Below are 15,771 nucleotides of genomic sequence, written 5' to 3'. Positions count from 1 at the left end.
AAAACAAATTTAAAATAGCAGAGTGGAGAGGTTATGTGGGATAAGCTATTTTGAACAAGTGAGTTTTGAGTTGGGACTTAAAGAGAGCGTGAAGGAAGAGACATTTTTAAACCAGGAGGTAGGGAATTCCAGAGTCGTGGAGCAGAGCAGCTGAAAGCCCTGCTCCCCATGGTGGCAAGACGAGGGGAGGGGACGGAGAGAGAAAGGGAAGAAGAGGATCTAAGACATTGAGATGGGGCGGTGATCTGAACCAGATCAGAGAGATATGGAGGAGAGAGATGATGAATAGCCTTAAATGTGTACAAGAGTATTTTGAAATTGATACGATATTTGACCGGGAGCCAGTGAAGCTGCTGCAGGACAGGAGTGATGTGGTGGACAGAAGGGGTCCAGGTGATGATACGGGCAGCAGAGTTCTGGACGCGTTGGAGCTTGTGGATGGATTTTTGAGTAAGACCAAAAAGAAGTGAATTACAATAATCAATCCGGGAAGTAACAAGGCTGTGGACAAGAATGGCAGCAGCATGTGGGGTGAGAAAAGGACGGAGACGATTAATGTTGCGCAATTGAAAATTTGCAGACCAAGTGACATTATTAAAGTGTGAATCGAAAGATAGAGTACTGTCGAGGATGACAGCCAAGCTTTTCACAGAGGAAGAAACGAAGACCGGCGAGTTATTGATAGTAACAGAGAAACTGTTGGTTCTGGATAATGTTGATTTAGTGCCTACCAAGAGGAGCTCGGATTTATTACTATTGAGTTTGAGAAAATTAGAAGAGAACCATGAATTTAGTTCGGCTAAGCAGAGGGTGAGGGAGGATGGGGGAAGAGCAGAATCAGGTTTAGTGGACAGATAAAGCTGGGTTTCATCGGCAGAACAGTGAAACTGGATATTGTATTTACGGAAAATGTGTCCAAGCGGAAGAAGGTAGATAATGACAAGAAGGGGCACCAGGACAGATCTCTGGGGCACGCCAGTGGTCAGAGGAAAGGGCTGAGAAGTAAAGGATTTGAGTTGAATAAACTGAGTGCGATCAGACAGGTATGATTTAAACCAGGCTAGTGGAGTATGGGAGAGACCGATAGAGGCTAGCCTACTGAGAAGAATAGAGTGAGAAATAGTGTCGAAAGCAGCACTCAGATCGAGGAGAATAAGAATGGAAAGTAAACCGGAGTCAGCTGCCATAAGAAGATCATTGGTTAATTTTATAAGTGCTGTTTCAGTGCTATGGGACTGGAACTGTACATACAGATTATTATTAGTTAAATGTGAGTGGAGTTGTGTGGCAACTATTTTCTCAAGAATTTTTGAAAGGAATGGTAGATTGGAAATAGGCCGAAAATTCTCAAAATTATTGGGATCTAGACCAGTTTTTTTTTTTTAATATTGGGGTGATGGCAGCAATTTTGAGGGAAGCAGGAACAGTTCCAGTGGTAAGTGAAGAGCAGATGATAGCAGATATGAGGGGAAGCAAAGAAGGTAGACATGCCTTAACCAAAACTGTAGGAATGGCGTCTAGCTGACACGTAGAAGGCTTTGACTTACAGATGAGATGAAGTCAGCAATCAGCAATTTTATTGGTCCCCGTGGGGGGATTTGTTTTGGATTCCAAACTGTAGTTTGCAATAAATTAACAGAGTAAAAACAGACTGTACCTGACTCAACCCAGCAGACAAAATCAGCAACATTAAAAAGGTTAATGTCTCTTTATACAAAACTCGGGAAGCACTGTATGCAAAAATCTGAGTTTGATAAAAGTGTCATTGTATATTTGGCATTTTTTTAATGTAAATGAGACAAATCTTCATATAATTGACTGAGCTGTTTTAAAGTCTATTAGCACCATTTCAGTAGATAAGCTACAGACCTACAGGGAGTGCAGAATTATTAGGCAAGTTGTATTTTTGAGGAATAATTTTATTATTGAACAACAACCATGTTCTCAATGAACCCAAAAAACTCATTAATATCAAAGCTGAATGTTTTTGGAAGTAGTTTTTAGTTTGTTTTTAGTTTTAGCTATTTTAGGGGGATATCTGTGTGTGCAGGTGACTATTACTGTGCATAATTATTAGGCAACTTAACAAAAAACAAATATATACCCATTTCAATTATTTATTTTTACCAGTGACACCAATATAACATCTCCACATTCACAAATATACATTTCTGACATTCAAAAACAAAACAAAAACAAATCAGCGACCAATATAGCCACCTTTCTTTGCAAGGACACTCAAAAGCCTGCCATCCATGGATTCTGTCAGTGTTTTGATCTGCCTCCCAGACACTGTTCAGAGAGGTGTACTGTTTTCCCTCCTTGTAAATCTCACATTTGATGATGGACCACAGGTTCTCAGTGGGGTTCAGATCAGGTGAACAAGGAGGCCATGTCATTAGTTTTTCTTCTTTTATACCCTTTCTTGCCAGCCACGCTGTGGAGTACTTGGACGCGTGTGATGGAGCATTGTCCTGCATGAAAATCATGTTTTTCTTGAAGGATGCAGACTTCTTCCTGTACCACTGCTTGAAGAAGGTGTCTTCCAGAAACTGGCAGTAGGACTGGGAGTTGAGCTTGACTCCATCCTCAACCCGAAAAGGCCCCACAAGCTCATCTTTGATGATACCAGCCCAAACCAGTACTCCACCTCCACCTTGCTGGCGTCTGAGTCGGACTGGAGCTCTCTGCCCTTTACCAATCCAGCCACGGGCCCATCCATCTGGCCCATCAAGACTCACTCTCATTTCATCAGTCCATAAAACCTTAGAAAAATCAGTCTTGAGATATTTCTTGGCCCAGTCTTGACGTTTCAGCTTGTGTGTCTTGTTCAGTGGTGGTCGTCTTTCAGCCTTTCTTACCTTGGCCATGTCTCTGAGTATTGCACACCTTGTGCTTTTGGGCACTCCAGTGATGTTGCAGCTCTGAAATATGGCCAAACTGGTGGCAAGTGGCATCTTGGCAGCTGCACGCTTGACTTTTCTCAGTTCATGGGCAGTTATTTTGCGCCTTGGTTTTTCCACACGCTTCTTGCGACCCTGTTGACTATTTTGAATGAAACGCTTGATTGTTCGATGATCACGCTTCAGAAGCTTTGCAATTTTGAGACTGCTGCATCCCTCTGCAAGATATCTCACTATTTTTGACTTTTCTGAGCCTGTCAAGTCCTTCTTTTGACCCATTTTGCCAAAGGAAAGGACGTTGCCTAATAATTATGCACACCTGATATAGGGTGTTGATGTCATTAGACCACACCCCTTCTCATTACAGAGATGTACATCACCTAATATGCTTAATTGGTAGTAGGCTTTCGAGCCTATACAGCTTGGAGTAAGACAACATGCATGAAGAGGATGATGTGGACAAAATACTCATTTGCCTAATAATTCTGCACTCCCTGTACATACAGACTTACATACAGTAATATAGCAATCTGTCTACAGTAAACATATAGACAGATCTGAAAACATTATGTGTAAGCAGACAGGCCTGTACAGATCGAGCAAATTGAAACCAAAACTCATGAAGCATGAATAACTCACATGGCGTCACATGCACACGCCTCACATGTGTGACAAACTAACAAGGTGACTTGTACAAACATGAATGTGTGACTGGTCACATACTCCAGTAAGCACGCTCCCATGCAGATGTTCATAACTGGGGCTGTACATTAATGAGTCACTATTACATGGCCACAGCATCATGGCTGAAAACACATTCATTATACAGATATGCAGCCTTCACTGACACAACATGTTCGCATCAGTACAATCTTGTTTGCATGAATGCATCATGACCCAGCATGAACTGAGGGCAGAAAGGCTTCAAGAGAAAGAACCACTGTGAAGTCAACAGGAAGTTGAATCACTCATAGCATTTGTCTGTTCACATATTGGCTGTTTGTAAATTATTTTTATTCAGTATTATGTAATTATGAACTGCTCTAAAGTAATTTCTACCTTAATATTTCTTTTTGTGACGTGTCTGCGGCGGCAGACCCTGTATTTATTTAAGAGGACTCAAACGCAAACGCTTGAGGCAGGAAATATGAGAAACAAAGGCAAAATAACACAGAGATAAACTAACCAAAAACCTAAAGTGGGGAAAAACTAAACAAAGATCTAAACACAGAGAGCGTGGGAAAACTACAGACCATGAACACGGCAAGGAGAGCAGACACGGGTAGACGAACAGACGACCTGACAAGGAACAAAGGAAGACAGGACTTAAATACACAGAAGGGCAATGAGGGAAGTGGAAACACCTGGAGAACACAGCTGATACAAATGAACATGACACCACAGGGGAAGCAAAACTAAACATACTGAACATGGAGCTCAAGACTATCTAGGGGTCAAATGACCCAGAACCATGACACTTTCTTTTTTTTATAACTTGCCAGCTGTATTACTACGCAGCATGAGGCCTGCGTATCCCTGTGATCAGAGGCTCATATGCACAACAGTGTGACAGCTGTAATGTTTGCTAGCTGCATGCCCTTTTTTGGTAGTAGAAAGCAAACAACTCCTGCATGAAATTGTTTACAAAAAGGCTTCTGGATTTTCTGAGCAACTTTGTCACGATTTCTGCAATGTTGCTGAGTGTGTTAACTGTGCTTTCTGGCCCCTCGTGCTCCACAAAGCTCTACTAAACTGGGCACCTCACATCAAAGCCATCTAAAAGGATAAATAACGCTTCAAGCCAGTAGAAATGTATGTGAAAGTGATTTAGTGGTGAACTTTACCTTTAAAGTTGCATTACTTCCAGGACCTAAAGAGCATGATTTACATCTTAAAGCTGCACAGGCTGATGGAAATTTCCTGTTGTGTAGCTTTATTTTTTGTTCTCTTTAGTCTCTTTAGAACTATCCAGGAACAGTTTCATCTCAGTTGCATTTATAAAAACGTTACTCATGTGGGTACGATTTATAGATATTGAAAAAGTACACATAATACAGTACATACAGGAAACTATTCCTCTTTTATTGCCTGCAGGGACGTTCAGTTTGTGGTGTCACCCGAAGTTTGAGGACCGCTGTCACTCTGTGGTGGAGTTCATCGAGCGAGCCATCATGCACTCCAAAAATGGGAAATTCCTCTACTTCCTCCGCTCCAGAGTCCCAGGTGAAACAACACAGGCTTTATATCAACACCCAGCTCCAACTGATCAAAAAAACATTTGAATCACCCCTTAGTGAGAAGTGCCTGAGAGACCGGGAGGAGAGGAGAGAATAGCTATATATGTACCATTTTTATGTCTACATTCAGGTTTTGCATCATGCTCATGTGAAGGTATCTGGTCATTTATGTCTTACAGTAAATTTGAACTAGTTTGTGTATACTACAGTGTAACTGTATGCCATTGTATCCTTTGCATCCACCTGTGCGATTTATACACATATCATTGAGCCGTGAGCAGATTTACCCCTGATGAGAATCATGCCGACACAGATGTGATGCATGTGGACCTCAGGCCAACCTATATCGCACAATTCACTGTAGTTTACTGCATCACACCTAAATGACAATAAGTAAAGTAGCATCTTCTGATTGGGAAATATATCTGTGCAAAATGTTATCAGACATAACCGAGTCAGATTGAAACGAATCCTTTACTGTTATATTTATATTAAACTAAATCTTGAGCTAGAAATACTCACCGAGCGCCAATTTCCTGTGGATTGCTCCTCTACTAGTCTAGCAAATACTTTATTTACACCTATCTGAATAATCTTTGCTAAACATGACAGAATCAGGCTGCTTAAAGAGCCTATAATCTATACATTCACATGCATCAAATGTGTGAGGAGTCTTGTAGTAACGGACCAGCTGCATCTGCTTCTACCATGGGCTTTAGGGAGCTTTATATTGAATTTCAGCTCATTGCTTCCCTGTACAGCTACAACTCTACTGTTTTATTTAATTCCTATTCCCACGATAATATAATTTTCAGCCAGAGCAAAAGCTCCAAAAATCTATTGCTTTTAGCAGCTAAAGAGACAGATACTTCCCTCAGGCATCTGTAGAGACCAAAAATGGAGCTAAAAGAGCGCGAATACTTGACTCACATGCAACAGGTTAGTTGAAAGCATTGCTCCACAGAAATGATCTTCATTTGTGAGTTGTGTCGAAGTGGTCTGAGGTTGAAGCGGTGGATGCCTATGCTGATAGAGAAGCGTATGTACAATTAATCCCTGTAAACCAGAAGTTCATACTTCACATTGCTCTAAGCACTGAGTTTCACAGTTTTATCTACTTCTGTGTCTGCGTGATGCCAGTGAGATCAGATATCCTGTTTACTAAGAGAAGCTGACTTAAAGGGGAAGAGCTGAAGGAGAGTTGGATGAACTGATACACCATCCCAAAGCCATGAAAGTACACAATAAATAAGAATTAACTGTAAATAAAATGAAAATGCTGCTCTAGTAGATTCCAAGAATAAAATTATGAAGCTGGAAACTAGCATCTCGTTTAAGAAAAGTCCTGCAAGTCTCAAAACAAATAAAACTATGTTTTTGTAAGAATTTTTGGCCATTAAGCTACAGGCACAACAGTTGACAAGAGGACACAAAGTCGGTGAAGGACGCCTACATGTTAGTCACTGGGCCACCAGTGTGCCCAAAGCAAAATTGGGAAAGGGCAAATTAAAATGTTTCACTGAGTAAAATGTTTCTTTCTGTCCCAGGACTACCTCCCACTCCGGTTCAGCTGCTGTATCCTGTGTCTCGCTTCAGCAACGTGAAGTCACTTCAACATCTCTGTCGCTTTTGCATCCGACAAATAGTCCGCATCGACCACATCCAAGAGCTTCCACTGCCCAGGTACTCAGTTTCAACTGGGAAATATACTTGCTGAAATATACAGGAGTGGAAAGCCAGCATCCTGAACAATGCTGCTGTTTTCCAAGGTGTTGGAACGGTTTTAACAGACTCTTTATCGATGGGTTTTCACTTAGATAGTAATAGATCTTACTGAGGTTTTAACCTAGCAACCTCCAACCACATGATTCAGGTAGAGAAAAAGGCGGTACATTTTGTTTTTCATAAAAACAGTATGTGTTAGCATAGTTTCATTGGTATCCAACCAAAAGCTGAGATATTTTGAAAAATCCTGGATTGGTTTTCATTTATTCTTTGTGCTGATGTTTAAAACTTTTGTGTCTTCTGTTCTGTTTCTTTATCTCTACATTCAGTAATCCAGCTTTTGATTTTGATACTGATTTTTTGCCTGTATTTTCACCTCTTTCTAGACCGCTGATCTCCTACCTGAGTAAGTTTTATTACTATGACCCTGAGGAGGAGATGTACCTGTCAATCAAGAGCATCCGGAGGGTAGTGGGAGTAGGGCAGGAGGCCGAGTCGCAGACGTAGCAGTAGAGCTCTTCTCAGCTCGAGTGAGTTAGTTCATCAACAGCATGCTGTTGATTTCTAGAGTGGTAAATAGTACTGTTCTAATCCAACGATGTTTTGATCCTGTGACTGAGATGCTCAGGTGAAATCTTAATATAAAGCATTAATATACATAGTCAAAGGAGCTTGCAAAGAAAAGCCTCTGGACTTCTTTAAGTTGCTTGAAGACGTTTCACCTCTCATCCGAGAAGCTTCTTCAGTTCTAAGGTCAAATGGTGGAGAGTCCCAGATATAAACCTAGTGGGAGTGACCCCCCACAGAGGGACAAAGGACCCCCTGATGATCCTCTAATCGCCTGAGCCAAGGTGTGAAACTGGGCGTGGGTCCCAATCAGCCAGAGTTTCGGGTGTGTTCATTGTGAAACCTGGCCCCACCTTATCATGCGAATTCCTGAGGTCAGATGGCCCAGGATGTGAGTGGGCGTTAAGGCGTCTGGGAAGGGATCTCAAAACTGGATTATAGATGGCAGACAGTTGGTGTCGTAAACCCCCGCCTCTGTTCAAAGATGGTCGCTCACAGTGGACATAGATGGCTTCTTTCACTCCTCTTTCAAACCATCTGTCCTCTCTGTCCAAAATGTGAACATTGGCATCCTCGAAAGAGTGACCTTTGACCTTTAGATGCAGATGGACTGCTGAGTCTTGTCCTGTGGAGGTGGCTCTTCTGTGTTGTGCCATGCGCTTGTGAAGTGGCTGTTTGGTCTCTCCAATGTAGAGGTCTGAGCATTCCTCGCTGCACTGTACAGCAAACACCACATTGTTAAGTTTGTGTTTAGGCGTTTTGTCTTTCGGGTGAACCAGTTTCTGTCTGAGCGTGTTGCTGGGTCTGAAATGCACCGGGATGTCATGCTTGGAGAAAACTCTCCTGAGTTTCTCTGATACACCGGCTACATAGGGGATAACAATGTTGTTGCGTCTGTCCTTCTTATCCTCCCTCGCTGGTGTCTGGTCTTCTTTTCTGTGCCTCTTTGCTGACTTTAAGAACGCCCATTTAGGATAACGCATGTTTTAAGTGCTTCCTTTACATGTGTGTGTTCCTTCTTTTTTCCTTCAGGCTTAGAGGGAACATGTTCTGCCCGGTGGTGTAGGGTCCTAATTACTCCAAGTTTGTGTTCCAGAGGATGATGGGAGTCAAAGAGGAGGTACTGGTCCGTGTGTGTGGGCTTCCGGTAAACTTCGATGTTGAGTTTGCCGTTCTCTTCAATGTGCACGGCGCAGTCCAGGAAAGGCAAACAGTTGTCCTTTGTGTCTTCCCTGGTGAACTTGATGTTTTTATCCACAGCGTTAATGTGCGCAGTGAAGGATTCCACTTCTTGTGTCTTGATTTTGACCCAGGTGTCGTCTACATATCTGTACCAGTGGCTGGGTACTCTTCCTTTGAAAGAGCCAAGAGCCTTCCTTTCCACTTCCTCCATGTAAAGGTTGGCTACAATAGGTGACACGGGGGAGCCCATGGCACAGCCATGTTTTTGTCTGTAAAAGCCTTCGTTGTACTTGAAATATGTAGTGGTGAGGCAGAGGTCTAACAGTGTGCAGATCTGATCGGGTGTGAAGTTGGTCCTGTCCTCCAAGGAGCTGTCTTCTTGTAGTCGTTTTCTGACAGTCTCCACGGCCTCCAGTGGTGGGTATGCAAGTGAAAAGAGAGACTACGTCAAAGGACACCATGGTTTCATCTGGATCCAGGGTAAGTTTCTGGACCTTGTCGGTGAAGTCGGTGGAGTTCTTGATGTGGTGTGGGGTGTTACCCACGAGAGGCGCAAGGATGGTAGCAAGGTGTTTAGCAATGTTGTAAGTGGCTGAGTTTATGCTACTGACTATGGGTCTGAGTGGGACAGCTTCCTTGTGGATCTTAGGAAGTCCATAGATGCAGGGTATGGCATCCCCTGGGTAAAGGCGGTGATATGTAAGGCGGTCAATAATTTTGTCCTTTTCAAAGTCTTGAAGGCAAGCTATAACTTTCTTTTTGTAGCTGCTTGTGGGGTCTCGCTTTAGGGCTTCGTAGGTATTGTTGTCACTGAGGAGAGTAGTGATCTTTGTATGGTAATCTGTAGTGTTTAGGACCACGGTGCATCTTCCCTTATCAGCTGGTAAAACAGTGATGTTGTGGTCTTTGCTCAGGGAAGCGACGGCCTTCTTTTCCTGTATTGTGAGGTTGGATGGAGGGACTTTGGCACTGGAGAGCGTGGCTGAGACTTTCATCCTGATTTGCTCTGCTTCTGTCTGTGATAATTTATTAATCCGTATGGCAGATTCCGTGGCTGTGATGAGGTCCACTATGGGCAACTGTTGTGGAGAAATGGCAAAATTGAGTCCTTTGGCTAATACTCTCTTTTCAGGTTCAGTGAGAATCCTGTCTGAAAAGTTCTTAACCCATTTCTCCTGACTGGCATCAGGTGTGTTTTCTTCTCTGGGTTGTGTAGGTTCAGGATGAGGAGTGTGTGTTTTTGAAAGCAAGGTGTGAAATTTCCTGCGTTGTCTTTCTTTTCCTTTAGAGTGTTGGGCCCGCTGAGCCTTGTCCACAAACTTGTAAACCTCTTCTAAGATTGGAGAGGGTAGAAGGATTTCCAGTTCCTGCAGGGTCTGGCTGATCTTGATCTGGAGGGCATCTATGGTGAAATGGACCTGTCTTATCCTTTCACTTAAAAGGTGATTTTGTGCTCTCTGTAGAATCAAGTCTGCTCTGTATCCCCTGACAGTGGATCCAAGGCGCAGGCTCTTAGGAACAACTCTGCTTTGTCTACATCTTAGGTTGAAACGGAGATGGTTCCTATAATCCGCTAGTTTCCTTGATTCCCTTTCATACTCCCGCACCAGTTGAAGGGTGTTCCTCCCAAAATGTACGGCAATATGTCTGTGAAGACCTCAGGAATTCGCATGATAAGGTGGGGCCAGGTTTCACAATGAACACACCCGAAACTCTGGCTGATTGGGACCCACGCCCAGTTTCACACCTTGGCTCAGGCGACTAGAGGATCATCAGGGGGTCCTTTTGTCCCTCTGTGGGGGGTTACTCCCACTAGGTTTATATCTGGGACTCTCCACCATTTGACCTTAGAACTGAAGAAGCTTCTCGGATGAGAGGTGAAATGTCTTCAAGCAACTTAAAGAAGTCCAGAGGCTTTTCTTTGCAAGCTCCTTTGACTACGATGACCTGGATGACTGAGAACCTTCACAGACATTAATATACATAGTTTTACCCTCATCTCCAGGTTTTGCTGTGGAGGACTGTACTGTCTGTACTGGTCTACCAGTCTTCCAGCATCGGCCAATCAGAGTCCCTGGAAATCTGTGTGTCCAATGTGACTGGGATGGATCCTCCTATGTGTGGATTTGGACTAATGAGAGGAATGATGTGTGCTTGCAGTTGAATCGTGGTGCATATGCAGTGGACTCAGTGACTTCTGAGGAGGGACTGTAGAGATACGCTCACCTGAAAACATGTCGACAGGCACAAAAACAGAGCCTGAATTATGAACTCAATTTCCTGAACCTGTTGAAATGGACTTTTAAAACACAATGCACTGGTCAATTTGTACAACTGTTGTTTGCTGCCATTTCCTTGTTTTTCCTTCCATTTTGTCAAAAAAAGGGATTTTGGATTAAAAGATGTCCTCAGTACTGGTATACACACAGAGGCAGGGCCACAGAGGCCTGTCAAATCATTTGGTGTCTTCATCATCTGAAACTGAACCCCAAAAGTTGGACCCTATGAATCAGCTAAAAAAACTTTTTTGCTTTTTTTAAAATCCCGTGAGTAAATTTCTTCATTTTATTTAAACTCATCTAATGTTATATGACACAATTTGAGGAACTCCTCAAGTTGTATAAGTTGTATATGGAATATATTAAGAGTATTGACTGTGGCTTTCACTTGCAGCAACCAGCACTGGTTATTTTCACTATTCTACATTAATCAGTGTGCCAGCTATTTTTTAAAAGTGGCAATAGGCATTTTTCGCTATAACCCAACTTTCTAAACTGGACTCCTTGTTTTTAAAAAACAAACAAACACCCACTTCTATTGGGTAAATAGCTAGCCAACTGTTGTTACTTTATGTGAACCTACTATGAGCTTTGAGTGCTAAAACCCATTGAGTTAATTCTGAGATACAAGCTGTTTTGCTTTAAGTCTTCTTTGTCTTTGGCCTCTCAACAATATAGGCACAATATGATTGTTCTACTGTCTGCGATATCGTCTGCGGTAGCTACCAGGAAACCAAAAGTGCTATCCTCATTTTGTTTGTGTTGGCAAGCCTATGGTCCCCAGAGATTTACCTGTTGGTAGTCAGAGCTGCTGAGTGTAAGTGTTGCTTATGAGCAACCATTTAGAAGGCAGTTGGTATGCTTATTCTATAGGCATTTCAATATGTAGTCATCGCTGGATGTTTGTAGGGATTTTTTGTGACGTTTTGTGTCATATTGTTAAAAATATCTATTTAATTGAAATAAGAACATGGTAGACACTGTTTTGATCTTCTTAAGACAACATCCTAAACTAATCTGGGTCCACATACTGACCACCTTGTTAGGTACCCCTGTTTAACTGCCCATTGAGACAAATATCTAATCAGCCAATCACATAGCAGCAACTCGAATGAATTGAGGCATATAGACATGGTCATTATCACCTGCTGAAGTTTAAACTGAGCATCAGAATGGGGGAAAAAATGCAATTTCTTTGTTGGTGCCAAACCTGCAGTCAGCTGAGACTGAAGAAGTCACTTGGACGAATGACGAAACATTTCTCCCACTGAAAACGTCCAGATGAACAGAATTAACTTTTGGGGAACTATCTCTAGGGTTCACAGACAAAAAAGGAAAGAGAAAATATCCAGTGAGCTGCTATAAATGCCTTTTTGATGCCAGAGGTTAGAGGAAATTGCCATTCTGCTTTAAAGTTGCTCCAATAGTCATGTTTTACAATAAAGGTATGCAGAGGGAAATTGCTCTGAATGAACAACACGCTGAACCTTGAGAAGCTGGGTGTCACTCCTGTCTAAAAACAGCAAACTGAGGCTACAATTTGCATTCGTCTATCAAAAATGGAAAGATTGGAAAAATGTTCCCTGGTCTGAATTTTTGCTGCAACAGTTGAATGACGAGGGTCAAAATGTGGTGTAAGCAGTATAAAAGCATAGATCCATCCGGTCTTGTAGTCACGGTTCAGCCTGGGGGAGGTGATGTAATAGTCTGAGATATGTTTCCTTAGCACACTTTGGGCCCCTTGGTATCAATGAGCATCTATTAAATTACATAGGCTACCTGATTATTGTTGCTGACCATGTCAATCCTTTTATGACCATGGTGTACCATGCACACCATATCAGAAAGCTCAGAGCATCTCAAACGGATTTTCTAAACGTGAAAATTAGTTGACAGCGCTCAAACGCCCTCCAATCCTTTTGGATTTGCAGCATAGATGTGAAGCTGACAAATATGCAGCAACTGTGTGATGTTATGGGCCAAAATCTCTGAGGAATGTTTGCCAGCACCTTCTTTAATCTGTGCCACGAAGAATTAAGACAGTTCTAGAGGCAAAAAGGGTCCAACCTGGTGCTAGCAATGTTTAGCTAAAAAGTGACTGCTATATGTATAAAGTCTTTCAGAAAACATTCAGAGTCAATTTATGCTTGGTGCGGAGGAAATGTTTTGCTTTTAGAGGTATGCAGTCTTAGGCTGTTCTCCTCTAATAGGTAAAAACAAAAAGCGTTTATATTGCCCACTAAATACTTGACAGATTTTTCAGAGTATAAAATATCACATAATAGTAAACACATTATTCCCTAAGCGCCCCCCCAAAAACACAATAAAATGTCTTATGCCATAAAATTGGTTGTTTTTGTTGCTGTAATTTAAATCACAGAGAAATGACCCCCACAGGTGCTGGCTTATAGCAGTTTCTGCTATGCTCTGGGTTCTGTTGATTCATGTTTTTGCCTTGTCTTCTGCCAAGAATGCCTAAAACATATAGAGTTATTATCTTTATTTTTGATTACTGAGCCACGATGTAAAGAGACAGCCATTACTACAGTTCATTAAGTAAATGAACGTAAAGGTTGTCACTGATTTCACATGCTCCTTACTTCTCCCAATGCATTGCATTCGGGTCTATTTAAACTCCTGTATTTGTTGCTTTTAAAAGACCCAGTTGACTTCACATTGGTGCTGTTCATGTTCAGACAGATATATACAGAAATAGTGAAATTACACCAAAGAGAAAATACGTCCTCGGAAAACTGGTTTACGATACTAACGGGTATTTGATGTGGGGGTTTTCCTGCTTTAGGGTAGATATTTTCAGTTACTGAAATGAAAGATTCATCTGAACTGAAATTATTGAATCTGGGAACATTTGATTATTGCCAAAATGCCCTGCCTCTCAGTGTGTATACCTCCTATAACTGCTCTCTACCTGTTTGTTTTATTTGTTGAAATGCCCAGGTGTATTTTCCTCATTCTGTTTCTCAGTACCGTGAAGCTGGCTACTGGCTTTTCCAGTAAAAAGGAAACAAAAAACCCTGGTGTGTGGCTTTTTTTTTCACCCAATTTGAGTATTTTCACTGAAAGCAGACTGAAAATATTTCAGTAAACATATTGATGGGATCTAACTTTAGCTCATTTTGAATTTTATTTTGGTTTATGGAAAACTAATTAACTAATTTAACTAAAACTAATTAATATCACTGAAAGATTTGGAAACAACAAGCCAATCTGCTGTTTGTATATTTTCCATATATTTTATTTAAAGTTAGCAATTGTTGGTCATTGTGCGAGGCTGTGATACACAAACTAAAAGTAGGAAAAATTCAATCTTGGCATACTGAGATCTAACTAACATACTAATATTATTCTACAGACCTATCACTGCTTTGGCATAACTATGACATTAATGACAGATCGACAGTTTTGTCTTAACAGGGTTTATGGATAAATGTGCCTGCTCAGCAAAATCTGTTTTTTTTTTCTTTTTGTAGAAAACCCTCCAAAAACTTTCACTTTAAATAAATCTGCTCCACTATAAAATTTGATGACATTATTTATAAAATAGGAAAACCTGCTATAAAGAAATTAACATCAGCTTAAGAGAACAAGACATTGTGCCATTACTCAATTCAATTTTATTTATACAGCACCAAATCACAACAACAGTCGCCTCAAGGCGCTTTATATTGTAAGGTAGACCCTACAACAATACATACAGAGAACAACCCTACAATCATATGACCCCTTATGAGCAAACACTTTGGCGACAGTGGGAAGGAAAAACTCCCTTTTACAGGAAGAAAGCTCTGGCAGAACCAGGCTCAGGGAGGGGCGGGGCCATCTGCTGCGACCGGTTGGGGTGAGAGAAGGAAGACAGGATAAAGACATGCTGTGGAAGTATGATTCTCAGCAGAGAGAGCTCTATAAACAGAGAGTGGGAAAGGTGACTGAAGAAGAAATACTCAATGCATCATGGGAATCCCCCAGCAGCCTACACCTATTGCAGCATAACTAAGGGAGGATATAGGGTCACCTGATCCAGCCCTTTATAGCTATTATGCATACCCGCTTATGATGAGGTTCAGATTTTTATGCTTGAATTTGTTGTGCAGACTGTTTTATTATTATTATTAGTAATAATAATATTATTTGTTTTTGTTTTTAATGAATTACATGAAATGAATATACCAACATATAAAGCTCAAAATTCAATTTAAATTTAAATTAAACACCCTTAGTTCATGAATAATTAACAGTTGATAAATAAATTCTTAAAATATCAATATGAATGGTTAATTCATACCAGCACAGACATCTGGTTGTGTTGTGTGTGTTTCTGTGACCAGCAGACCACCTCATTATTGCAACATTGTTTTTTTTAGTCATTTGAACATCAACCCTGAATAACAAAACTGCCTCAAAGTGACTAAAGCATGCACAATATATAAAGTGTGTATGAATATAACTAAGTGAACTTAAATAGCTACTGTGATCTAAATTAAATAAAACAATTTAAATTAAGTAAGCAAGTATTGCTTACATTCTGTATATAAACCATTTGTTTATAAAATGTCAAAAAGGCTAAAAACCCGTCACAACATCACGTCCCTTGCTTCACAGCTTCTGGCTTTGAGTTCTTAACGTAGAGTGTGCTTCATTTTTTTAATGTCAGCTATTCTCTTTGAAATAGGCTGAAAACTCCTGCCACAGCTTTGGCTTGCTCATGAAGCCTGTTAACTGATAAAAGTGAGATGTCCCAGTTAAATTATGCAGCACTTTCTCTCTGAGGCTCTCCACAGAGGTGCCTGGGGAGAAGGTGGGAGACAGTATCTGCATCCTTCATCAAGCCAACTACAGCACACTTGAGGTGAAGAGGGA

The 15,771-nt window shown here is 41.3% G+C and overlaps 1 protein-coding gene across 2 annotated transcripts in view; it reads left to right on the top strand.

Annotated features, from left to right (window-relative positions):
• The window catches only part of socs7 (suppressor of cytokine signaling 7), a 28,819-nt gene extending 15,883 nt beyond the window's left edge, over positions 1-12,936 (top strand). For both annotated transcript variants that reach the window (XM_040004245.1, XM_040004244.1), the window contains 4 exons: positions 4,998-5,126; positions 6,688-6,823; positions 7,252-7,395; positions 10,620-12,936. In XM_040004245.1, coding sequence (XP_039860179.1) covers positions 4,998-5,126; positions 6,688-6,823; positions 7,252-7,372 — 386 coding nt within the window. In that variant the 3' untranslated portion in view covers positions 7,373-7,395; positions 10,620-12,936. The remainder of the gene's footprint in view (positions 1-4,997; positions 5,127-6,687; positions 6,824-7,251; positions 7,396-10,619) is intronic.
• The last annotated feature ends 2,835 nt before the right edge of the window (positions 12,937-15,771 follow it).

This window comes from Simochromis diagramma, unplaced genomic scaffold, assembly GCF_900408965.1.
Source record: "Simochromis diagramma unplaced genomic scaffold, fSimDia1.1 OVJJ01000565.1, whole genome shotgun sequence".
NCBI classification, from domain to species: domain Eukaryota; kingdom Metazoa; phylum Chordata; class Actinopteri; order Cichliformes; family Cichlidae; genus Simochromis; species Simochromis diagramma.
Note: the sequence above shows the minus strand (reverse complement) of the source record. Positions and strands in the feature narration are given on the sequence as shown.